This window comes from Bufo bufo, chromosome 1, assembly GCF_905171765.1.
Source record: "Bufo bufo chromosome 1, aBufBuf1.1, whole genome shotgun sequence".
NCBI classification, from domain to species: Eukaryota; Metazoa; Chordata; class Amphibia; order Anura; family Bufonidae; genus Bufo; species Bufo bufo.
The window spans coordinates 250641968-250668399 of NC_053389.1; the positions used below are offsets into that span (position 1 = coordinate 250641968).

The 26432-nt window shown below is 44.4% G+C and overlaps 2 protein-coding genes across 5 annotated transcripts in view; one reads left to right on the plus strand and one right to left on the minus strand.

The window, feature by feature from the left end:
* Positions 1–26237, plus strand: LOC121005649. Of its 3 annotated transcripts, none has more exons than XM_040438434.1 (3): positions 1–107; positions 16096–17584; positions 25693–26237. In XM_040438434.1, the coding sequence occupies exon 2, from the start codon at positions 16141–16143 to the stop codon at positions 17554–17556; it is 1416 nt and encodes a 471-aa protein (XP_040294368.1). In that variant the 5' UTR covers positions 1–107; positions 16096–16140; the 3' UTR covers positions 17557–17584; positions 25693–26237. The 3 variants fall into 3 exon arrangements, with proteins under 3 accessions (XP_040294368.1, XP_040294358.1, XP_040294363.1); XM_040438424.1 differs by lacking the exon at positions 1–107 and adding an exon at positions 163–387 and having other exon boundaries at positions 16099–17584; XM_040438429.1 differs by lacking the exon at positions 1–107 and adding an exon at positions 11893–11929 and having other exon boundaries at positions 16099–17584.
* The window catches only part of DGKI (diacylglycerol kinase iota), a 292586-nt gene that overhangs the window by 52098 nt on the left and 214056 nt on the right, over positions 1–26432 (minus strand). The gene's annotated exons all lie outside the window — the stretch shown is intronic.

Here is a 26432-nt window from a genome sequence, read left to right on the forward strand (position 1 = left end):
GGGGAGGGGCGTATTAGGAAAAAACCTAGTGTATTGTGATTCTCCAGCCTTGTAGTAACAGTCATTTCTGCTCTTGCATCAACAGGACAAAGGAGAAGAGCAAGTAACCCCCAGCCAAAGGAGAAGGTAAATAATGACCTAGGGGGGAAGCTGCTTGCTGCGGGACTGCTGGCCTGAAGGCCCTGGAGCTTATTGTAATGGTCTGTACACTTTATGAAGTGGGACTCTTTAGGAGAATCATAGTGGAACATTTTACTTGTTGATGAAGCCCCCCCACCCAGCCATTGCACCTTTACGGTTGCTACATATATGCTAAGTGCTGACCTCTGACAATGATCTTGTAAAGAGATGATCAAGTTTTCAGCAACGGAAAGCATCGACCGTATGGTATGTTGTAGTCAAAATGGCGCTGGTGCAGTTTTTTCTTCAGTGGCTGAACAGTGGGGCTTGGAAGGCTTCCTTTTGAATGGTATATGGGAGCATGATGTATGCTGGGACAGCGAGGGATTTTTCATCTTGATTTTATCTTGGCTTTTACCTTTATTAAATTGTTTATTAATTGTGCACGACCCAACATTTGCATCCATTTGTCCTTCTTGTTGACAAGTATCGAGTTCCCCCCACCCATCTATTTACCCTTCTATGTTAAAGATATGTTAAAGATAATACAACCGGATCTGTTCATAACGGATGCAGATGGTTGTATTATCAGTAACGGAAGCGTTTTTGCTGAACCCTGCCGGATCCAGCAAAAACGCTAGTGTGAAAGTAGCCTATTGCATAAAGGGGTTATCCAGTAATTAATATCGACTACCTATACTCTGGATAGGTCATCAATATCAGATCTGCGGGGGGCCAAGTCCCGCCACCCCAGCCGATCAGCTGTTAAAAGAAGTTGGTGCTTCCTAGGCCATGTGATGTCCCTGTACATTGGTCACATGGGCAAGCTGCAGCTCAGCCCCATATAAGTGAATAGGGCTAAAATGCAATACCAAGCACAGCCTCTGTACTATGTTCGGCGCTGTGCTTAGAAAATTGCTGGGAGCCCGCCACGCTCACCAGAGCTCCAGTGAGCACGGCGGCTCCCTGAAACAGATGATGAGCGGGGGTGCCTGGACTTAGACCCGGCTAATGTGATAATTAGGCTTGTGTGAATCAAGCTTCGGATCAAAGATCATAGATCCGAAGGCGATTCGTTAAAAAGCTTCGTTATTAATGCTGTTTCCATACAGCATTAAAATGTATGGGCTCCATGTAGCCAAACTTTGTCTTGGCCGAAGTTGCACGAGACTTCGGTGAAAGACTTCAGCATTCCTATCTGCGTATTTAAAGGGAACCTGTCACCTGTATTTTGTGTATAGAGCTGAGGACATGGGTTGCTAGCACATCCGCAATATCCAGTCCCCATAGCACTGTGTGCCTTTATTGTGTAAAAAAACCTGATTTAATACATATGCAAATTACCCTGAGATGAGTCCTGTACGTGAGATGAATCAGGGACAGGACTCATCTTAGGTTAATTTGCATATGTATCAAATCGTTTTTTTTACACAATAAAGGCACACAGAGCTATGGGGACTGGGTATTGCGGATGTGCTAGCGGCCATCTAGCAACCCATGTCCTCAGCTCTATACCCAAAATCCCGGTGACAGGTTCCCTTTAAAAACATTTTACAGTAGGAATCCGAGGTACCAGCCAGTACCAAAACACACTTCAGATTCTTATTTTAAAATGTTTTTAATAGGCAGATAGGAATATCGTACTCGTTCCTGGATAACCCTTTTAACCTTTAGAGGACCTTGTGATTTTCCATTTTTGCATTTTATTCTCCAGGTCAGTACGATTACAACAATACATCATTTCTTGCATTTTAACACTTAAATATTTATTTATTTTTTTCATTACCATATTCTGACCCTTATAACTTTTTTGTAATTACTTGTAAGGTGATCTGTACTTTTCAGTGATACCATTTTGAAGTGTATGTGACTTTTTGATCACTTTTGAAAACATTTTTGGGGGAGTTGAAATGACAAAAAATGTCGAATCGGCTATTTTAATTTTTTTTTCTGTTATATCATTCACCGTATAAGATTAATATTGTTATATTTTAATAGTACGGGTGTTTTTGCACATGGTGATGCCCATGATGTGTATATTTTTTTATTGATAATATTTTTGATTTTGTGGAATGGGGGGGGGGGTGATTTGAACTTTTATATTTTTTTCTATTTTTCAAAACTTTTTTTTACATTTTTTATTTACTATTTTCAAGTCACCATTAGATTGCCCATTGTGTTCTGTGATGGCTATATAGCTACCTATTGAACACTTCCTTAAATATAACAATACAGTGCTGTCACCTTCTGGCCTGTATTGGTATATTTTAGTAATAGCTACTGAAGTCTGCTTTAGGCTTCCAGCTATTACGCTAATTTAAGAGGTTCCCCGATCTCAGCCGGGGAACGCTCCAAGAGGAGCACACTGCTCCCTCTTCTGGACCACTCAGATGTCGTGGTCGCAATTGACCATGGCATCTGAGGGGTTAAATGTATGCGATCAGCCTTATTGCTGGTCGCATACATCCCCCGTGGGTCTCTGCTGTTTAAACTGCATATGCGAGTGGGTGCCATCTTTAAAGTGCCGACTTCCACTGTATATGTATGGCGTAGGTCGCAAAAGGGGTAAAGAGCACCTGTCACCATGTACCTGAGTAATAAACCAAATAAACTGTTAGCTCCATTACGGTCTGCTGATTGAAAAGTTGTTGTCCCCCAGCAGATTAGTGCAGAAATTAAGCCTTTTTATTATGCAAATGAGCTGTTTGGTGCAACAAGGGCATCACTGTTGCATCTTGTCACAGCAACAGCTCCCTTCCCTATCGCTCCACCCCACAGCTCTGAGTGACAGGGTCAGGCAGATCCAATGTCACTGCTGCAGCAGGAAGCAGAGAACTGCAGGCTGCAGCAGGAACTGGAGGACGGTGGAGGAGCAAGTATCGTCAGATGGGAGTTGCGAGGGATCATTGAGGGGAGTACCCTGGACAACCCCTTTAATGATTGCATTATGAAAAGTTCTGCAACCTCATACGTTTCAGGTTTTTAAGCTATCTGTTTGCAATCAGTAAATGAAACCATTAAGGCCGTATGTGCTCCGTTTTTTTTCCGGACCCATTGACTTGAATGGAGCCACTGAACGTAATTTGCGGGCAATAATAGGACATGTTCTATGTTAAAACGGAACGGAAAAACGGAAATACGGAAACGGAATGCATACGGTGTACATTCCTTTTTTTTGCGGAACCATTGAAATGAATGGTTCCGTATACGGAAGGCAAAAAACGCCAGTAAGCGGGGGAAAAAAACGGCCTTGTGGGGTTTTCTGGTTTGCATCAGTATACCCCAAAAATAATCATTTATGAAGGTAGATGTAATTGTGTAATGTATTTCTTTTAAGTTTTTTGCTCTTCTATTGTTCTGGCTTATGATGTTATGTCTGTGGATGTGTTAAAGCAGCAACAGGGGCAGTGATAGGGTAGTGTCTATGTAACCAACTGTGTGGGAGGAGCTATGAACTAGCTGGGTGGGAGGAGCTATAAACTATCTGGGTGTTGTTAAGGACAGCAATAGGGGAGTGTCTATAAAACCAGCTGGGTGGGAGGGGCTATAAACTAGCTGGGTGTTAGGGGCAGCGATAGGGGAAAGTCTATGTAACTAGCTGATTGGGAGGAGCTATAAAATAGCTTGGTGGGAGGAGCTATAAAATCGCTGGGTATTGTTAAGGGCAGTGATAGGAAAGTGTCTATGTAACCAGCTGGGTGGGAGGAGCTATAAACTAGCTGGGTGGGAGGAGCTATAAACTAACTGGGTGGGAGAAGCTATAAACTAGCTGAGTTTTGTTAGGGACAGCGATAGGGGAGTGTCTATGTAACTAGCTGGGTGGGAGGAGCTATAAACAAGCTGGGTGTTGTTAGGGGCAGTGATAGGGTAGTGTCTATGTAAGTAGCTGGGTGGGAGGAGCTATAAACTAGCTGGGTGCTATTAGGTGTGGCGCTGGGGATGTGGCAGAAAAAAGGGAAGTGCATTATGGGTTTGGATAGCGACAGCAAAAGAAAGTGTCAGAGTAATTCAATGTTCGGGTACAAGGCAACCAATATAACCAATTAAAAGAATCAATCGGCCGATAGCACAGACACAATCAAAGATTACAGGTCCTTCTAAAAAAATTAGCATATTGTGATAAAGTTCATTATTTTCTGTAATGTACTGATAAACATTAGATTTTCATATATTTTAGATTCATTACACACAACTGAAGTAGTTCAAGCCTTTTCTTGTTTTAATATTGATGATTTTGGCATACAGCTCATGAAAACCCAAAATTCCTATCTCAAAAAATTAGCATATCATGAAAAAGTTCTCTAAACGAGCTATTAACCTAATCATCTGAATCAACTAATTAACTCAAAACACCTGCAAAAGATTCCTGAGGCTTTTAAAAACTCCCAGCCTGGTTCATTACTCAAAACCGCAATCATGGGTAAGACTGACGACCTGACTGCTGTCCAGAAGGCCATCATTGACACCCTCAAGCAAGAGGGTAAGACACAGAAAGAAATTTCTGAATGAATAGGCTGTTCCCAGAGTGCTGTATCAAGGCACCTCTGTGGGAAGGAAAAAGTGTGGTAGAAAACGCTGCACAACGAGAAGAGGTGACCGGACCCTGAGGAAGATTGTGGAGAAGGACCGATTCCAGACCTTGGGGGACCTGCGGAAGCAGTGGACTGAGTCTGGAGTAGAAACATCCAGAGCCACCGTGTACAGGCGTGTGCAGGAAATGGGCTACAGGTGCCGCATTCCCCAGGTCAAGCCACTTTTGAACCAGAAACAGCGGCAGAAGCGCCTGACCTGGGCTACAGAGAAGCAGTACTGGACTGTTGCTCAGTGGTCCAAAGTACTTTTTTCGGGTGAAAGCAAATTTTGCATGTCATTCGGAAATCAAGGTGCCAGAGTCTGGAGGAAGACTGGGGAGAGGGAAATGCCAAAATGCCTGAAGTCCAATGTCAAGTTCCCACAGTCAGTGATGGTCTTGGGTGCCATGTCAGCTGCTGGTGTTGGTCCACTGTGTTTTATCAAGGGCAGGGTCAATGCAGCTAGCTATCAGGAGATTTTGGAGCACTTCATGCTTCCATCTGCTGAAAAGCTTTATGGAGATGAAGATTTCATTTTTCAGCACGACCTGGCACCTGCTCACAGTGCCAAAACCACTGGTAAATGGTTTACTGACCATGGCTGTGCTCAATTGGCCTGCCAACTCTCCTGACCTGAACCCCATAGAGAATCTGTGGGATATTGGGAAGAGAAAGTTGAGAGACGCAAGACCCAACACTCTGGATGAGCTTAAGGCCGCTATCGAAGCATCCTGGGCCTCCATAACACCTCAGCAGTGCCACAGGCTGATTGCCTCCATGCCACGCCGCATTGAAGCAGTCATTTCTGCAAAAGGATTCCCGACCAAGTATTGAGTGCATAACTGAACTTAATTATTTGAAGGTTGACTTTTTTTGTATTAAAAACACTTTTCTTTTATTGGTCGGATGAAATATGCAGATTTTTTGAGATAGGAATTTGGGGTTTTCATGAGCTGTATGCCAAAATCATCAATATTAAAACAAGAAAAGGCTTGAACTACTTCAGTTGTGTGTAATGAATCTAAAATATATGAAAGTCTAATGTTTATCAGTACATTACAGATAATAATGAACTTTATCACAATATGCTAATTCTTTGAGAAGGACCTGTATATCTGAGGAGATTTGAGGACCGCCTCAAAACGTTTATTGATATACCTGTAGAATTATGGGAGTAACTGGGTGTTTATGGGTGGTTACAACATTCATGATTGGATATTTAAGAATATATAATTACACGTGAAACATTTGCATACATCTTATCATTAGGTATATGTCATTTGGAAAGTAATCAAGGTCAAAAGTTCATGTTCCCAAGCTTTAGGCCTCTGTTGGACAGACGGGACACCTGGGATGATTATCCTTGAAAAACATGTTGAGAACTTCTGGAGCAACTGATTTATAGCTGCCTGAAAGTGCACATTTTTAGTTGTCCCTTTTCCTTTGCCTTATCCAAGGAAAGCAGAATTGCAGATGGCCTTCGGGTTACATTCTCAGCTTAATACGCAAAAGGCAGAGGAATATGATAAATTTCAATCTACTGTAGGTTCAAACTAACAAAATACTAAATAATTTCATATAGTGAGTATATTACTTTTTCTGTATACATATATTAATAACAGATATATGGACCATAACTCTCACAAAAGTGATACATACAATATTTGTTAACATGGTAGAAAGGGTAAGGGGAGTCTAAATTGAAAAAAAAAGATGTACACAAGGTAAACCACTATAAAAGCATATTTAACCCCTTCAGGACCCTGCCATTTTTCACCTTAAGGACCAGGCCGTTTTTTTAGAAATTTGACATGTGTCACTATGTGGTAATTACTTTGGAACGCTTTTACTTATCCAAGCCATTCTGAGATTGTTTTCTCGTGACACATTGTACTTCATGATAGTGATAAATTTCAGTCAATATTTTTCATTTTTATAAAAAAAAAAATACAGTGAGGAAGCGCATAGCGAAACGATCGTTGGGCGTGCGGCACGCTCCAGGCTGGGTCAGTAACTTTGATTGTCATGACTATTGTTAGCAGTATTTTACTAGTCTATACAGATGTATGTCACCGTCCTTCACTATTTCAGTGATTGAGCGGTGAACTGTATTACATGGACGCATGGTAGCCACATTGAGCCTTATGTGATTATGCTGCTATTTATAATGGTACTAGTTCCTGATGTCTGGAGCTCATTATGTTTGTCACATTCCAGTTTTTCTCATGTCTGCTGCTATATGTATTTTAGAATGATCAATGTTGTGTAATTATATGTGGATTTTCCAATAAATTATTAAAAGTTTATAATAATTTTTTGCGTGGTAGCTTAAGTTTTACACAGTAAAAGCATTTTTGAAACAAAAAAAATCATGTTTCAATATTCTGAGAGCCATATTTTTTTTTTTTTTTGGGGCGATTGTCTTAGCTAGGGTATAATTTTTTTCGGAATGAGATGACTGGCACTATTTTGGTGCATATGACTTTTTCATTGCTTGCTATTTACTTTTTGTGATGTAAGGTGACAAAAAATTGCTTTTTTGACACCATTTTTTTTTTTTTTTTAAATTACGGTGTTCACCTGAGGGGTTTGGTCATGTGGTATTTTTATAGAGCATGTTGTTACGGTCGCAGCGATACTTAATATGTCTACTTTATTTTTTATTTTTTTTACATTTAACACAATAAAAGCATTTTTTTAACCAAAAAAATCATGTTTTAGTGTCTCCATAGTCTGAGCGCAATAGTTTTTTAATTTTTTGGGCGATTGTCTTAGGTAAGGGCTCCCTTTTTGCGGGATGAGGTGACGGTTAGATTGGTACTATTTTGGGGGGCATACCCCTTTTTGATCGTTTGGTGTTGCACTTTTTTTTACAGTGTTCACCTGAGGGGTTAGGTCATGTGATACTTTTATAGTGCTGGTCATTATGGACGCGGTGATACCAAATGTCTGTTTTTCAATTTTTTTCTTTTTACAATTTTATGTATTTTATTTTGGGAAAGCGGCGTTTGTTTTTTTTACTTGACACTTTATTTCTTTTGGAAAACACAGTTTTTTTACTTTTTATTTTTGTCCCACTCTGGGTCTTATCCCCTCTGCAATGCATTACAATACATTGTGCATTGTAATGCATTGCATGTCAGCTTGTATGCTTGTATGCTGACAGCCTGCCTGTGAGACCCAGCCTAAAGGCTGGATCTCACAGGCTTCCGTAGAAGGCAAGCCCCGATTCTTATGGAAGGTATTGGGCTGCCTTTTCTGCCATCGGGTCCCCGTCACTGCAGTGCGGGGAACCGATGGGAAAGGGGAGGGCATGCACACCCTCAGCAAACCCCGTACACGCTGCTGTCAGCTTTGACCGCGGCATACAAGGGGTTAATACGCCGGCATCCATGTTTTCACTGATGCCGGCGTATGCAGCAGGGGTCTGGCTGCCAGTGACTGCCAGACCCCTGCTGCTGATCGGGCGGGCGCTGCACCTGCACCGCCCGATCAGCCCGCCGTACATGTACAGCGCTGGTCCTTAAGTCACGTCCACCAGCGCCGTACATGTACAGCACGGGCCCTTAAGGGGTTAAAACTGTTAGCAGTAACTGCAGAAAACCCCTTTCATAATAAAACAGTATGCAGTAAGCTCCCCCTAGTGGCAGCTTTTATCCTAAAGTGACTTGGAGTAAGATGCTACAAATGCACTGGCCTCTTAATAAATGTGGGACATGTTTGTCTGGCTGTATGTGCACCAGAAAATCAAATCTACGCCAGCTAAGAGCTGCCATAGGTTTGCACTATAATATACTCCAGTTTCTGGTGTAAATCATAGTAAATCTGTCAGAAGACTCCTCTTGCTAAACTCCACTTATTTTTCTAAAAAGTGCCATGAGCAACGCAACACCCCCCAAATAAGGACTTTTTGACATTACTTTTCTACTACTAAGGCATTCCCCCTATGTCTTTGCAAGGGTTAAGATATATTTTTAAGTAAAAATCAGTACAGAATTTATTAAAAATATAAAATTATGATCAAGGGTGGAAATTTACTGTAAAGAGGCTCTCCTCTCAGGGGCTCCAACTCTAAGCTAGGGTTTGCTGGTCTAGTCATTTGAATGGGCGCCATATAATATTACATTTTCCCTGGAAGACCCTCAGTAATCAGCTGATCCTTAACGGCTTCATTCTAAGTAGGCATCAAAAAGTTGGATTTTTGGAAAAACACCAAGTTTGCCAAACAATGTTGCAACTTCTTGCATTCCACACCGCCCTCACCACTTTTGAAAGGTGAATGAAAAAATAGGAATGGTTAGCCATGTTAATTAGGCGCACTCTTAATTAGGCGCACTCTAGATTTATCAGCTACGACCTTTTAAAAAGCTGCAAAAATGCAGCAATCTTACTTCATTGAGGGGGTGGCCTACAAAAACTGAAGTAACATCTCTAGACACAAATTCCTCTCAATAGACTGAAACCCATCCATCACCTTTCACATGCACAGACACCAGCCATGAGAACCTACAAAACTTACACAACACCATGTCCTTGGAAGGGGGACTTGATGTGATGTGAGGGTTACAGATACAGAAGGGGAGTGACTGAGATTGGGAAATGAAGGTCACATTACAATAACAAGACGATTAAAGGGATGACATATATCAAATATGATTTTTTTTTTCCCATCATAGACTGTTAAGATGTATGTAGTTGAGCCAGTGTAATCCTCTAAGACTGGCTCTTTAACCCCTTGATTGCCACTGTTACATAATCTGTGTCACAGCACCATGATTACCAGGAGCAATTCAGCATCTTCTAGGGGAGAATAACTCTGTAGATATGACACTGGATGGACCACTGTGTCTTTGTATGAAGTTGGAGGGATACAGATGCAACGGGCGCATCCCCCTAGGGCCCTCTATGTAATGCGACCCAGGTGTAGGAATGCCGAGTGGTATATTGCGGCCTTTATGTGTGTCACGGTGCTCCTACCTGGATACTCGGCTCTGCTACATCTGTTTCTCATTGGCTCTGCTGTACTGACAGGCTGTCTGTATGGCTTTGCTTCTGCTGTATGTTGCACTTCTTTTTTGTATGGTCTGTCTGTAGATTATGCCAGGGAACTTTCCTCTTGGCTCCTGAGGCTTTAAGCTTTGGCCTCCATGACCAGCAGAGCTTAGGGTGCTCTGGCTGGTTTGTGCACGTCCAGCAGAGACATGGCCTGCAAACTTTCCCCAAGCAGGGGTAAGCTAGACTGGTTAGAACTCGTCCACACCCTTCCTGCAGGAAGTGGGACTAGCCCACTTTTCCACAGAGGGGGTTTAGAATGGAAAGCTCTATTCTACCTAAGTATAGCTCTGCCATGTTTGCTGCTACCTGCTGGTGAACCAGGCACATTACATTTAAACACAACAATTACATAGAAATATGAATGCACATTGTAAAGGACTTGGAATAAATGCACAAGATGACATGAGGTTAACCAATAAAGACAGTGGCAGGGTGCAGAAGTTGTAATGCCACTCTGGGGCGTTACACAGACATATAGTTGGGCCCCTACATTCCTCTACCCCTATTACAGCCCTGTACAACATGAAGCACTACTTGATTATCTTTCTAATCTATCTCTGTCGCAAGGATGCAAGTCTCAGGACCCTGATTGTATCCCCTTTAAAGCACAAACTGAAGACTTACATCTATCTACATCTCTAAATGTCCAAAGAATGCAGCATTGTCTTGAGAAAAAATGGGTGCACACCCCAGCACAGTGCCTGAGCTTCCTGTGTGTACAATAGGATTAGACAATTTTTTTATATTAATAATTTAAAGGGGTTTCCAGGATATGTATTACTTAACCTCAGGATAAGTCATCAATATCAGATTGGGGTCCACTGTCAGCTCGGCTGGGCTACCGCCAGCAACTATACAGTGGCACCAGCATACTGCAGTTCAGCTCACATTCACTTAACCCTTTGCCTGGAAATAATGTATATTATAAATGCTGGCAGAGTGGCAGTTCAGTAGCCAAGGATGTAATTAGTACATCCTTGCTATGGATGGCTGGATCTCAGGCTGTGTAACAGCTAGAGATTAACGCCAGGTCTTGTTTTAAACTGTAAAATAAGAACTGAGGCTCTAGTTCTGATACATCACATGTTAGACCCTTAGAAATGGTTCTCAGTGAGAGCTGCATATACCTGCAGCTTTCATTCCGTACCTAAATTCTAAGTGCTCTAACTCCCAATATCGGTCAGCTTTTAAACAGGACCTAGCATGAATCTTTAGCTGCAACACAGCCTGAGATATGCCAGCAGAATGCCAGCCCACCTTTCAGTCAAGGAGGAGAGGGGGACCAATAGGGGAGTCCTGACAGCAGGGGCGGACTGGCCATACACCCTACAGGGAAATTTCCCTGGGGGCCCGCCACGCCCTCCTCACAGCTGTCGGCTGGGCACATAATGATCTGATGCTCTCAGCATTAATTAATTAATGCTGGGAGCATCAGGTACTTATGCACCGGGTAACCAGCAGCAGGTGTCCTCACCATTCTCAAAACAGTATTTTGAGCTGCACTGTGGTATTTAGTTCTGCTGAAGCAGTATTTTGTGCTGTGCTTGATATTTGGTTTTGCTGGGGCAGGTGTGATATTGCAGGTCCTGCCTACTTCTGTTGGCCCTACCTTCTTCTGTCGGCCTGCCTACTTGTGTTGCCCCATCTTCTGTCAATTTGGACCTGCCTACAACATGGGGCCACTTTTTTATTTATTTTTTTCCCAGGGCTACTTTAACCTCCTGTCACATTAAAATTGGAAAAAATTGGAAAAAATCCTCCCATTTTTTTTATTGTCGATTTTTTATGTGTTGGCAGTAAATCTTGTTGGAGCACATAGTGACATAATCAATTTTCCCCTTTGTGTCCTAACAGTCATAACTTTTCAATTTTTCCTTCAAATATTTTTTTATTTTGCAGGATTAGTTGTAGGTTTTTAGGAACCATTTTGGGGGTAAATATAGTTTATTAAATAACTTATATATTTTTTTATTTGTAGGGGGAAAGATAAAAAAAACTGCAACTTTTTACAGTATTTTGTGGAATTTATTTACGGTGTTCACTGAGTGGTAAAAATAACAATTTTATTTTGTGGGTCAGTACGCTTCTCTGCAACTGCTACTCCTCCAGACTGGTAACAGGGGAAGGGGGGGGGGGGGGGGGGGTGACTGCTTTAACTGCTCATATCTCTGGTTTGGTAACAGGTAAACTTTCATACTATTCCAGAATGACAGCAATATCTTAAGTACATGGGAAGATAATACTATTAGTCTACTTTCACACTAGCCTTTTTTGCGGATCCATCATGGATCTGCAAAAACGCTTCTGTTACAATAATACAACCGCATGCATCCGTCATGAACGGATCCGGTAGTATTATGTCTTATATAGCCAAGAAGGATCTGTCATGAACTCCACTGAAAGTCAATGGGGGACGGATCCATTTTCTATTGTGCCAGAGATAACGAATCCGTCCCCATTGACTTACATTGTGTGATCCGTCTCGCCCCGTATCCCAGGACAGACAGAAAAACAGAAAAACGCTGCAGGCAGCGTTATAGTGTCCGCCTCCACAGAGGAATGGTGACTGAACGGAGGCAAACTGATGCATTCTGAGCGGATCCTTTTCCATTCAAAATGCATTAGGGCAAAACTGATCCGTTTTGGACTGCTTGTGAGAGCCCATGACGGATCTCACAAACGTAAAGCCAAAACGCTAGTGTAAAAGTAGCCTTAGAAATCGTGATGCAGTGAATGCAGCCGAAAGTAAAAGCAGGTTTTACCTGTGATTATTCCCGACTCGATTTCTAACAGTGATATCTCCTGTTTAGCTTGGACTGATGCTGTTATTTTGGTCTTGTCTGAAAGCCTGAAATACCTCTAGCTACTACCATTTAGAAGATATGAGCAGCTAAAGAAGCCCTCCCCCCTCCACTTCTGCCTGAGCTCAGGCAGAACAGTTAAGTACTTTTCCCACAGCCTGAGCTGAGGAAGGAGTTTTCCGGGATTTTAATATTGTTAACCTATACTCAGGATAGGTCATCAATATCAGATCGGTGGGATTTGGACACCCAGGACCCCCGCCGATCAGCTGGTTGAAGGGAAGCCTGCTTTCCATGCGAGCACTGCTCTCCCTTCATTGTTTAACTGCTCAGTGTAGACAGCACAGCTGTGAGCAGATGTAATTACAAGCCATTTACTTCTATGGTACGGCTCGTACCTATACTTTTGAACTTAGTTTTAATGCTGTACAGAGATCCGTCTCTGTACAGCATTAAACCTTATTGTGCTCCGGAGAGGTGAACTGATTTATCAACGAAGTCTCGCAAGACTTCGTTGAATAACTTCGCCATTTAATTAACAAACTTGACGGATCTCCGTACAGCATTAAAGCGAAGTTTGGAGCGAAGAAACTTTGGATCTTGGATACAACGCTCGCTTCACTCATCTCTAACTATCATCATAATCATTTTAAATTACCGTAGTTTGTTTTTACGGTTAAATGTCCTTCTTTTTGACCTGGGGAATTAATGCATAAATGTGCATTAATAAATTTACTAAATTGCTCCTTACTAAATTGTCTGTATGGTTTCTACCTGTATATTAGACCATAACTTCATTATTTGGTGCAATTTGGACCTTAAAATATCTATAATCTGATGATTTATGAGCTAATATTTGAATGGATATCGAAAAGCAAGTAAAAAAAATTGCCCCAGGGGCTCCAAATGCTGTGAAAAAAGGAAAGAACTTATACTCACCTAACCAATCCCCGGCTGCTGCCGTTGTGACAGAGTCAGTAATTATGCTTTGGGCGGAGTTAGAGGCGTGGCCTAGTATGAAAACAATTGCCGCAATGTGTGCTGCGCATATTGTCCCTCTTTGCGATTTTCGAAAGTTGGGAGGTATGCAATATTATGGATGCAACACCTGGACCTCAACTGAACCAGTGGTATGGCGCTGTAACTCATTTTCTGATGGACTGCAGAAGGTTCAGGTATTGTGTCCATAATGCGGGAGTAATAAATCGCCCTTATTACACCCGTCAGAAAGCGGCCTTAGATATTATTGCATGAACTCTTCACATCTTACAGTTTTTTGCAGACTATATTTAATTTATCATAAGGGCTCTGTTAGACTACACATTTTAGCTACAAATTTCAATTATTGCTCAATTGATTTTTGCTAATAATCATTGTTTAATGCAAAGTTGCATGAAGGTGGCTGTGTGTATTATATACTAGGTTATATTTTTATACATGGTGTGGGACATTTTTTAAGACCGGTGTTCTTCACTCCTGTCTTAAGTCCCTCTGCGTTGCCAGAGAAAGGGCCAAAGTTATATAGAGGCGCAGTCCATGCGACAGCAAGTGGCATTTATCATGTAGAGAAAGTTAATACAAGGCACTTACTAATGTATTGTAATTGTCCATATTGCTTCCTTTGCTGGCTTGACTCATTTTTCCATCGCATTATACACTGTTTGTTTCCATGGTTAAGACCACCTTTCAATCCATCAGTGGTAGCCGTGCTTGCACACTATAGGAAAAAGTGCCGGCCTCTCTGGTGGCTGGAACCATGGGAGCACACATAGGCTAGTGCTTTTTCCTATAGTGTGCGAACATGACCACCACTGATGGATTGCAAGGTGGTCATAACCATGGAAATGAGCAGTGTAATAATGTGATGGATGGAAAAATGAATCCAGCCAGCAAAGGAAGCAATATGGACAATCATAATACATTAGGAAGTCCCTTGTATTAACTTTCTCTACATAATAATTCCCATTTGCTGAAGTGAGACAACCTCTTTACTCTACTCTTAACTCGATAAACCAGTGTAGAAAATGATAAATAAGACGGGCCTGCCACCACGCCCCTTTTCTCAGCACTTGGGTAAAGTGGCCTGAGCAGGGAAAAGTCGCAAATTTTACCGCACTAATTGTGTGCGACAAAATTTTCAGAGCTATTGGTGAGAAAAGTTATGTAGAAGGACCTGTGTGAGATGTAATCATCATGTGACCAGTACCGCAAAGGATGCAGAACAGCAGTGCAGAGGAGGTGGCGTAGCTGAAGGACCTGGTGCTGGGTAATGGATTTACTGTTTTCTTCTATATGTTATGAGCAGTTGTGTGAGATACTAGTTATTATTTCTTTATACACTCTCCCTATAATATCCTCTAATAACCCCAATGGTTTATTAGCCAACAATCACACAGTACAGAACAGCACAATTATGTATAAAACTGTATAATATCAGTATACTTCAATACATATAATAAAGGTCAGTATGACCTCAGCATACTAATACCAAGTTAACCATGAAATACAGAACCCTGCTTCCCTTGTGTGAATAATGCTTCATAAAGACTGTCTTACTGTAAAACTCTCTTTGGACCCACATGCAGATTGTGGGTCCACTATTGTTTGCAATTCTATGCACAGTAAACTGATCACACGTGTCAGTGTTGTTCCTTTCAGCAAGATGGGCCCGCTCTCCATATCACGCAGCCCAGTGCTAAGTTCATGCAGCATTCACATAAGAACATATGATAAGCTAAGAGTTGTGGCCACCAAGGCTACCAGACCTAACAGTGTGCAATTTTTATCTGTGTGGTTACCCCAAGGGACGGTGTTTCTGAATATAAGACGGGCACAACTTGCATAGCCACTGACAGAAACCCCTTCTAGCATTTCCTGTATCGGGTAGGTACATTCTTCTACCATTATCCTTTACAAACGACACAAGGAGAACAGGGTTCTGCTTTTCGTGTCCCAATTTGTATAATACATAGTTACAGTACACACAACTACAAATGTAGGTATTCTACATCTTATTAACTAAAGGAGATGCAATGTAGAGGAGCCTGTATAATCGCAACACTCCACAAGCTGGAGCTCATTTCCCCCAAGCCAGCTGTTCAATCATGACATGACTGCCTTCTCAACAAACACATAAGCTGTAGTTACCCTAGCTCTGCTCAGCTTGTTAAAATCCCCTTCACACTCCACCCTTTAGATGGCCATACATATAAGGGCCGAATTTGGCCTATCAATTATATGTCGGATCATTGTACTAACAATCTCACCAGGAAAATGACTATACTGGCAGACAAAAAAACTGTAATGTGCATGAGCAAAGTGGCGAGAGTGGACGAAAAATTCCAGCATGTGGACAGACTGCAGTTGGCCATCTCAAATGTTCATTCAGGTATATTTTTACAATGGTCAAAAACGTCTTTCTGTTGACTTTTAGCTTACATATACTGTAAGCTGGCATTACTGTATTCTTCAGTGCAAGGTAACAATATAGAGAAAAATCCATGTATAAAATATTTTTTCTTTTAAATAAATGTTCTTTCATTTCTTTTCAGAAAAACATTTTCAAGTCTCACCTGCATCAAAGCACAACCAGTATGGAAACTGTAATGAATTGGATGCATGGGAAAAAAGCTGGAGATAGAAAACATTCTGCTTGGAGAAAAGTGTGTAACACATGGTTCAAAACATGGTTCAATATATTTGAAGTCAGGATTGTAACCCGTGAATCTTCTTTTGAAAGAAAAGAATGGAACCCTTGGAGGGATTGGTGTCAGTCTTGGGAAGAATTTCAGTCTTCTGAAGAAAAGCCACCAAAATCTGAAAAGCAGAAAGCAGCTATATTTTCAGAAATGTTTCACATAGCAAAACTGACCAGAGATAAATTAGAAGACGCGAAAGCCATGAGAACATATCTGGAGCAGGTAAAAGACGAGAACAAAAATTTGAGAACCCAGAATTTGATCTTGAAAGATAAATGTGAGGTGCTTCAATGTAAATTAGATGCAGAAAAACAGATAAGAGAGGAGAATGACCGCTTTAATAACTACATTGTGGAGAAGGAAGTCAAGCTCAGAAAAGAACTTGAGGTTGAGAAGCAGAACTTGAAATTTCAAGTCCAAGGGAAGGAAGAAGAATTTCGGCAAATGCAAGCCAAGCTTACTGAACATGAAAAAGAACTTGATCGTCTTCAAGGTCAGTTGGTGGAACGTAAAGAAAAAGATTTTTGCCAGTTCACCTATAACCAGTTTGTTATTGGTGGCTGTAAATGCAACCAACCTACTCGTTATGCCCAGATCGAAAATGGAGAGGGAGAGAAACGGTTAGATCTAGATTATATTAGGGACGTTTCTAATAGGCTTGGGAAAGTCACCATCTTCAATGTTTTTGATTGGCTGTGTAGTTTTGAGGAAGAATACAAGATTTGGCTTTGGAGTGGAAAAGATGTTGAACAGATTCTACTCAGGTGCATGAATACAAGCACCTTTTCTTCATTACCTTTGATGGTGAGAACATGTCAAACTACTTTGCTCGATATCTGCAAACACCTAGCTGAAAGGTTCATTCCTGACCTGGATGGAATACTGGACACAGAAAAAATGAGGGAGGGTGACGATGTGTTGCAATATTTTCATCGTATGTGGATGATATACCGCATTACAGAAAACCCAGATTTCGCAAATAAGGATGATTTAAAATACATCAATGCCATCTGTCAAGGCCTTCTCCCACACTTATATGAAGAGTTTCGAACATTTTGTTTTGAAGATTATGAGGACTTAGAATGTGCTGTACTCTCGGCTGAGTATTCATGGTCGGTATCAGAAAAGTATAGTCAAAATTGGTATAAGAAGACATATAGAGCGGGACCTGGATGTCCTTCACGCTATCGGATATGGAACAGGTTACAAAAATATAATGTTCCTTATGAAAACATCCACAATGCTCCTTACTGGGAACTTTTGGTGTACTTGAGCAGATTTGAAGATCTTGAAACAGGGAAGCCAAGATGAATTGCAAAGAGTATAAAAATACCCAAAGGTAATGAAAGCCTATCAATAAACAAACGCTGTGCAATCTTGTTAATGCTGACACTTCTTTATTTATACTGTATATTTAGATCCCACATGTCCAGAGAAAATGATGGTGGGGGTCCTGACCCCAAAATGAAGTAAATTTGGTATTTTTGAGCTTACAGTATTTGAACCATGTGTTCTTCAAGTTTCCAACAATGGAAATATTAAATCATGTCATGGCATGCAACCGATTTCAATGAAATTTTATTGAGTGTTCATATTAGATGTGGTTGTACAAGAGCATTCTGCATCACACTTCATTCATTCTACATAACCCTGATGTCATCATCTTACATTACTATAGTGAATATTAACATCACAGAGGGAGTTCCCCACTTCATACCCCCTTCTGTGAGTCAGAACAAAAAGACACTGACAAGGGGCAGCTTTGGCAGACTGTCTGCATCAGCTGCTTAATGGGGTCTTGGGAACTAGTAAATAGTAAAAATTCAGAAGTTCTTATGGGTGATTATATCATGATACCACTGAACAAACCTTAACCATGGTATGAATTGGTATTATCAATACATGGCTACACCAACTCCTTCAGAACGAGAGCAACGGAGCGGGGCGCAGCATAGCGTAGTGCAACTTGACTTAGGGGGAAGGTGAAGGCAGATAAAGGGTTAAGGTCTATGTTGGGTTAGGGGTTGGGTTAGGAATTTCGCGGGCATTATATATGCCTGGGGGAGGAGTCACCTCTCACCGGCGTGCAGGGATTTGTCACGGTTAGTCGCATTATGGCTTCTGTGGAAGATTTAGTTTTGGCTGTGAGGGCTGCTGCTGAGCGGCATGGGCAAGACTGGCTGCAGGATTGTTTAAGGGTGGCTTTATCGGGTCCGGCCGGGCCCCCTGCGGCACCTGCAGCCAGGCTCAGGGCCAGGAGATCAGTGCCTCCGGAGCGCCTGAGCCCTGAGGCTACTCCCCGGGTGCGGCGGCGTTTAAGGAGCCCCGTCAGGGACCCTCCGCTGCCGCTGGCTGGGGCTGAGGCTGCTACCCCTTGCCGGCGCAGCGGGAGGAATCCTGCGCAGCGCCGGGCACCAGCGGGAGAGGGACGTGCTGCGCTGCGTCCCTCGTCCTCGGCGCGACAGAGGGGGAGAAGTTCCAGAGCGGTGTCCCCCTCTCCAGTGCCTTCTGGAGGGGAGCGAGCCGGCGGTCGGATATTACCTGCTCAGCATCCGGGTAGGGTCCGATCTGGGAGAGCGGCGGAGCGTGCGGCCTTATCGGCGGTTGGTGAGGGCCTGTCCGGGAGCGCAGCTGCAGTGAGGGATCTAGGAACGCCGCGGCCTGCATCCTCTGGCCGGCGGCAGTCTGCGTCTGCACAGCTGAGGAGCTCGAGGAGAGGAACAGCGATACTGCAGGTCAAGACATTTCCCAAGTGCTGGCTGTGGATTCTGGGTTCGAGTCCCCCATGGTGCAGCAGAGGTGCGTGACGGCGGCTTCTGGACTTAGCGCGGCTGCCAGTTTTCCTTCCGGCGAGCCTGGAATGGCAGACTTATTTCCTGTTGGTAGAGGTGCGCTGGGCAGGCGGCCATCAGGAGGTGGGCCGGGCGGCTGTGAGGACGGTGACTTGCGGCCAGGCCAGGTGGACGCTGGCCGTGGCCCCCAGGATTATGGTGCCTTTGAGGAGGGTGAAGTGAGTTTGGACGAAGGTGATGCGGACGGCGGCCTTGACGTTCCGGCGGGTGCCGGTCCTTCCTCAGCATCGGCACGGAGCGGATCGTGGACAGGAGGATCTACAGGACGGTCGGCGGCTGCTGGGGGGACGTCCCAGGGACAGCCAGGTGAGCGAACTTCGTGTCAACAACGGACCCTTTGCGGGTCGGGGGGTGATTCGGGGGGGCTGTCGGGGTCTGAGGGTTTAGTGCGGGATTTTATGTCAGGGATGCTATCACTGATGGCGCGCTTGGGATCGGGTGCTGACACGTCCCCGGCGGCGGTGTGGTCACCTGCGCCGGTGGTGGGAGGGGGTGTGTGTGCTAGGGCGGAGGCCGTTGAGAGCACGCCGGCTGTCACGGCGGGTGCTGTGGTGGGGGAGACGGCGGTGTGTGGGGGTAGCAGAGGCCGGGCGTGCGATGATGTCAGAATGGCGGATTCGGCAAAAGGGGAAGTGTATGTTTGTTTTGAAGGGCCTTTGGGGGCGCATTTGAAGGTTGAGGTCAGGGAAAGAATCTGGCAAGGGGAGTATGTTGAGATATTCTCGTTGCTGCCGTTGGAGAAGTTTAATTTAGAGAGGGGTAAGCCGGATGAAAGCAAAAAGGAGGAGGAGGAGAAGCGGCGGTATAGGCTGATTCCACGGACGTTTTTGAACTGGCTTCAGGCTTTTGCGATCTTAGCGAGTGTGGTGGGGGAGAAGGCGCCGGAGAATTGTTCGGCGTTATTTTGTTACATGGATGCAATTGGGGAGGCTTATAGGACGTATGGCGGGGTGGCCTGGCTCCGCTATGACGAGCAGTTTAGGCAGAGAAAGGCGGTGCGATCGAGTATCAGGTGGGACCATAAAGATATTGGTCTGTGGATGCGGCTTATGTCGGCTCCGAAAGGTGTTGGCCAGCCCTTTCGGTCCGGCGCCGGGGGTTCCTCGGCGTCAGAGGTCTCTAGTGGGAATAGGAAGGGGTGTTGTTGGCTAAACAACGAGGGTTTCTGTAGGTACCTTGCCGATTGCAAGTTCAAGCACGAGTGTTCAGGTTGCGGGGGGTCCCACAGTCTGTCTCGGTGTTTTAAGCGCGGGAGGGGCAGAGGGTTTGAAGCTGCGCAAAAGGGGGGCGACTCCCGTGATGGTGGCAGAGATGGAGCCGTGGCTAAAGATATACCCAAATAGGGAGGCTGCGGAGGTGTTGTTGAGGGGTTTTAGGGACGGTTTTGTAATCCCGTGTGCTTCAGTTCAGGTTGAGGTTGCGGCTCGCAATTTGTCTTCTGCCTTGCGGCGACCGGAGGTGGTTGCGGAGAAGATTGGTAAGGAAGTGGCTGCGGGGAGGATTGCTGGCCCGTTTTCTGAATGTCCTTTGCGGGATTTGTGGGTGTCCCCTCTCGGGTTGGTCCCTAAGAAGGAGCCGGGCAAGTTCAGGCTTATTCATCACCTGTCGTTTCCCGCGGGGGGTTCAGTCAATGATGGTATTAGCGAGGAGTTATGTTCAGTGTCATATACCTCTTTTGATGAGGCGGTCCGGTGGGTACGTCGCTTTGGTCAAGGGGCTTTGTTGGCAAAAACGGATATTGAGGCTGCTTTTCGTTTGTTGCCCATTCATCCGGATAGTTTTCATTTGCTGGGTTTTAAGTGGGAGGGACAGTTTTATGTTGATTGTTGCTTGCCGATGGGTTGCGCTATTTCATGTTCGTTGTTTGAGACGTTTAGCTCCTTTTTGGAGTGGGTAGTTAAGCAGGAAGCGGGTTGGAATTCGGTGCTGCATTACCTTGATGATTTTTTATTTTTGGGACCGGCAGGGTCAAGGGTTTGCTCGATGTTGTTGCGGACGATGGAGCGGGTGGCGGCCAAGTTTGGCGTGCCGTTAGCGCCTGAAAAAACTGAAGGGCCGGCTACGACTGTCAAGTTTTTGGGGATTGTGATCGATAGTGTGGCGATGGAATGTCGCTTGCCTGAGGATAAGGTGGCGGACTTGTTGTGTGAGGTGGTTTTTCTGAGAAGGGCTAGGAAGGTACAGTTGCGGCGGGTGCAGTCTGTATTAGGTAAATTGAACTTCGCTTGTAGAATCCTACCAATGGGTCGTGTTTTTTGTAGACGCTTGGCCATGGCTACGGCGGGTGTCTCGGTGCCTTTTCATTTCTTGCGTTTGTCAGCTGACGTGAGGGCGGATTTAGTGGTTTGGGAGCGTTTTTTGGGCGAGTTCAATGGTCGGTCGGTGTGGATGGAGGCCCCTGTGTCTAATGCTGATTTGGAACTGTTTACAGATGCCTCAGGGTCATGTGGTTATGGAGCATTTTGCCAGGGGCAGTGGAGTGCGGGTCCTTGGCCTGAGGAGTGGAGAGCGGCAGGTTATTTGGGCAATTTAGCTTTGTTAGAATTGTTCCCAATTGTGTTGGCTACGGAATTGTGGGGGGACTTGCTCTTGAATAAACGAGTGCGATTTTGGTGCGATAATTTGAGCGTAGTGCAGGCAGTTAATAGGCAGTCTGCTAATTCCCCTCCAGTGTTGCGTTTGCTGCGTCATCTGGTCCTGCAGGGTTTGCGGCTGAATGCCTGTTTTGTTGCTGTACATGTTCCTGGTGTTGAAAATTCTATTGCTGACTCACTTTCTCGGTTTCAGTGGGATCGTTTTCGCAGGCTGGTGCTGGACGCGGATGCGGAGGGTCTGTCTTGTCCTCAGTGGCTCTGGAGCGTGGCCTTGGGGTCTCCTCAGATTTGATCGGGCGGTCTGTGAGTAGGGGTACGTGGTCGGCATATGCGTCTGTGTGGTCTCAGTGGGAGAGGTTAATGGAGCAAGTGGGTGGTTGTGGGGAGGTGGAGGATTTTCACTCCTTATTGTTGTATTATGTGGGGGTGTCATTCAGTTCAGGTGTGTCTTTTTCAGTAGCCTCTAAGCGGGTGGCGGCAGTGGCGTTTTGGTTGCGTTTGCGGGGTCAGCCGGATGTGTCTAAGAGTTTTTTGGTGCGCCAGGCTTTGAAAGGTTACCGGCGTAGTGTTACGAGGCGGGATTCTCGTCATCCGGTTTCGTTTGCTGTGTTGCAGAAATTGTGGGAACAGGCGGGGGTGGTGTGTTCGTCTGTTTTTGAAGTGAGTTTGTTTAGAGCTGCTTTTTCTTTGGCCTTTTTTGGTGCTTTTCGGGTCTCGGAGTTGGTGTCTAGAAGTCGGTTGGTAGGGGGCGGTTTGTTACGCGAAGACATTTCCTTTTGCGAGTATGGGCTGTGTTGCGTGTTGCGCAGGTCTAAGACTGACCAGGAGGGCAAAGGGGTGAGGATCGTGTTGCGTGCATTGAGGGGGTCGGTTTTGTGTCCGTTGAAGTGTGTGGAGGAGTTTTTGCGGGTTCGGCCTGATGTGCCGGGATCTTTATTGATGCATAGGGATGGTTCGGCGTTGTCACGTTATCAATTTGTGGCTGTTTTTCGAAAATGTTTGTCAGCCGCAGGTTTCCCGGCTCAGGAGTTTGCGTCTCATTCTTTCAGGATTGGCGCGGCGACTGAGGCGGCTAGGTGGGGTTTGGGCGAGGAGGCTATCAAGCGGATAGGGAGGTGGGAATCTGCGTGTTATCGTTCGTATATTCGTCCTCACATGTTGTAACTTGTGGTTGTGATTGTTGGCATTTGTCATGTTGTTTCCCAGTCAGCAAGTCTGAACGTCTTGTTTTTTAGGTGCTTCACCGTGTTTGGCGTGGATTCTTGGACACTCCTACGTTCATTGGGGAGCCATGCGAGCCGATGTGAGAAGGAACGGCAGGCAGTTGGGTTTTCTACCAGATGAGTTGCAAATTCGGTGGATTGGTTTGCGGGGGTTATTATGGGGACGGGTTCTTCAAGAATTCCATGCGTCAGTTGCTTTGGACAGGGCACCGGATATTTTGGTTTTACATGTGGGGGGCAATGACTTGGGGGTGCGTAGTTCTAGGGAAGTTATTCGGGATATAAAGTTGGATTTGTTACGGTTGTGGTGTGATTTTCCGGGGCTGTTGGTGGTGTGGTCGGAGGTGGTTGCTCGGAGGGTTTGGCGCTTGGCGCGGTCGGTTGTCCGGATTAATAAGGCTAGGGCGAAGCTGAATAAGGAAGTGGGCCGCTTTGTGCGGCAGCATGGCGGCATTGTGGTGCGTCACCGAGAATTGGAGGCGGCTTCGCCTCAGTTCCTTAGGGATGACGGGGTTCATCTCAATGATGTGGGTATCGACATGTGGGCCCTGGGGCTTCAGGAGGGATTGGAGACAGCTTTGAGGGTGTGGCAGGACGCCCATAGGTGAGGTTTCACCTAAGGTCGTTGGTGGCAGGATAACGGAGGGTCCTGGAAGGCAATTCAAGGCTTAATAGGTGCATGACAAGTTGGAGCGTGCATCGCATGAGGATCGGTAAGCTGGTGGTTGGGGCCCCTGTTTGGCAAAATGGGCCCACAGGGGTAGATGGAATTACAATTGGCGAATTCGTGCCCTTGGGTCGGTGACCGCGGCCAAGGGTAAGGTGGTATGAAAATGGAGGGAAGAGTGAGGAGAATGGCTTGCCTTGTTGCCTTCTAGGATCCTATTAGTCTTTCAAAGTTTGGAATGTTGTTATTTATTTTGATATGTTTTTGATATGTTTTCCTGTGTTTTATTATTCGGTGAATTATGTAAATGTTTAATAAATTGGGCCGAGTAGGCCTCTTTATCCAAGTAGGTATTCATGTGTATTATTGGGGAAGGGTAGTTAGTTGGGAAAGTTTTAGTGTATGACTGAAATTATCTTCCATCCTATTAAGTCACGAGAGCAACGGAGCGGGGCGCAGCATAGCGTAGTGCAACTTGACTTAGGGGGAAGGTGAAGGCAGATAAAGGGTTAAGGTCTATGTTGGGTTAGGGGTTGGGTTAGGAATTTCGCGGGCATTATATATGCCTGGGGGAGGAGTCACCTCTCACCGGCGTGCAGGGATTTGTCACGGTTCCCGCCCACCCTCCCTATTATTATGTGAGGGGAGCATTCTTATGGGCAGGATAACGGAGGGTCCTGGAAGGCAATTCAATGCTTAATAGGTGCATGACAAGTTGGAGCGTGCATCGCATGAGGATCGGTAAGCTGGTGGTTGGGGCCCCTGTTTGGCAAAATGGGCCCACAGGGGTAGATGGAATTACAATTGGCGAATTCGTGCCCTTGGGTCGGTGACCGCGGCCAAGGGTAAGGTGGTATGAAAATGGAGGGAAGAGTGAGGAGAATGGCTTGCCTTGTTGCCTTCTAGGATCCTATTAGTCTTTCAAAGTTTGGAATGTTGTTATTTATTTTGATATGTTTTTGATATGTTTTCCTGTGTTTTATTATTCGGTGAATTATGTAAATGTTTAATAAATTGGGCTGAGTAGGCCTCTTTATCCAAGTAGGTATTCATGTGTATTATTGGGGAAGGGTAGTTAGTTGGGAAAGTTTTAGTGTATGACTGAAATTATCTTCCATCCTATTAAGTCATGGGAGCTGCTCTCTGCTGTGGTTAGCGTAGGGGTCCTGAACAGTTGACTGTCCTTGTAATGTCTGTATCCCCTAGCAGACACAGTTTTTGAGCCAACCACTCAAATTTGCACAGAAAAGTGGTCGTTTATGGGGTGGTTCTATCAAATAAAATTATACAGAATCCAGGTTAAAGTGTACAATCAGAGTCAGAATACATGTACAGCTCCAAAAAACATAAGTATTGGTGAAAAAACCCACAGCATATCACATGAATCAGGCCTGAACTAGGACTAATAAAACTGTACACTAGTCTTCTAAACCAACATAACGCCTTTCTTTCTAGGATCCCATGGTGATCCTTTTCTTTTAATATTGCCCCATCATTCTGGTCTGCAGGATCGCACCTATCTCTTAGACCCCCTTCCCCCATATCTCTTTCTCATTTCTGGTTCCCAGCATGGCTCCCCCTCTCATTCTGAGTCCCAATATGGCTGCTTTCTCGATTTCCTTCCTGACTGCCAACCTTGACACTTTAGTGGCAATCTGTATTTTTCCTTGCTCAGGAATTGTGCAGGCTATTCAGTGCAGCATAAGCGTTACTCTTCTTCTTGCTCTCTCTGCTCCAATGATGAAGCGTGATGTCGGCAGCTTCCCTCTCCTGATGTCCCTTGTAAGTCTATTGCTTGCCCCTGAGATATCAAAAGGGGATTAAACTGTAAAGTTTGCTCAAAGTAGACTTTGGTTGAAATATGGGGTGGTTTGCATATATAGGGGCAGCTTCCATAGAGTATAATTGGAATAAAAATCAGTCTGGAAATGGGGTCTTCTCAAATCTTCTGGGGAGATTACTTCATTATGTTAGACGATCAGAAGAGCACCACTGCCTTATTTAAGGATTCTCCAAACCAAAGTGGGCCCTTTTTAGTATGATGATTTGACCTTCAAAACTTGATTCTGAAATTTGGAAATTAATAACTATGCCTTTGTGTTGTTTTGCAGACATGTTCCTACTGATCACCCAATCAGAGAAGATTTTATGTTCTGATTTATCACTTTAAAACAAAATGGTACATTGAAAAAAATCCAAGCCTATGAATGCACACCACACTCATTGAAGTCTTTGGGTAAAGGAGTGCAGCTGAGACTGCTTGGCCTGATTTGAAGACCAGAAAACCTAGGCTCCAATTCTGTAGCTACGTAAGATCTCCCCTTCAGCCAGTCTCCAGCAGAATACTGGGTGGAACTAAGACAAGATGGAAGCTTACATGTGTATGTGAGTGGGTCTGTATATATGTGTGTAGTCCAAACATGAACTATTGATTTTGGCAAGTCGGTTTCAAGAGCTTGCCAAGGGGTCTAGTCGGATTTTTTTTTCTTTACAACTATCCCAATCACTTTTATGTTTACTGTCCCTTTAGACATAAACGGTCTTGGCTGTGTCCTGGCTCCCCCAATCCTGAGCCATTTGCCAGTAATAACGACAGGCTAGGGGAATATCAGAGCTGCCCGATAGAAAGATAAATGAATCCATTGCTGAAAAACTATAAACCATTTTGTCCTTTTGATCTTCCCTGTGTAATCTTTTTCTCTTCACAATAATTGTTACAGGGATTCCTGTGTTTCTAATAAATCTTACAATATCTTATCATCTTTCCTCACATTGTTGGCTTGTCTCCCAGAATCAATCTGCTCCTGCTCACCGGCTGCCAGTACAATGGAGCTATTACTGACTTTCTTTG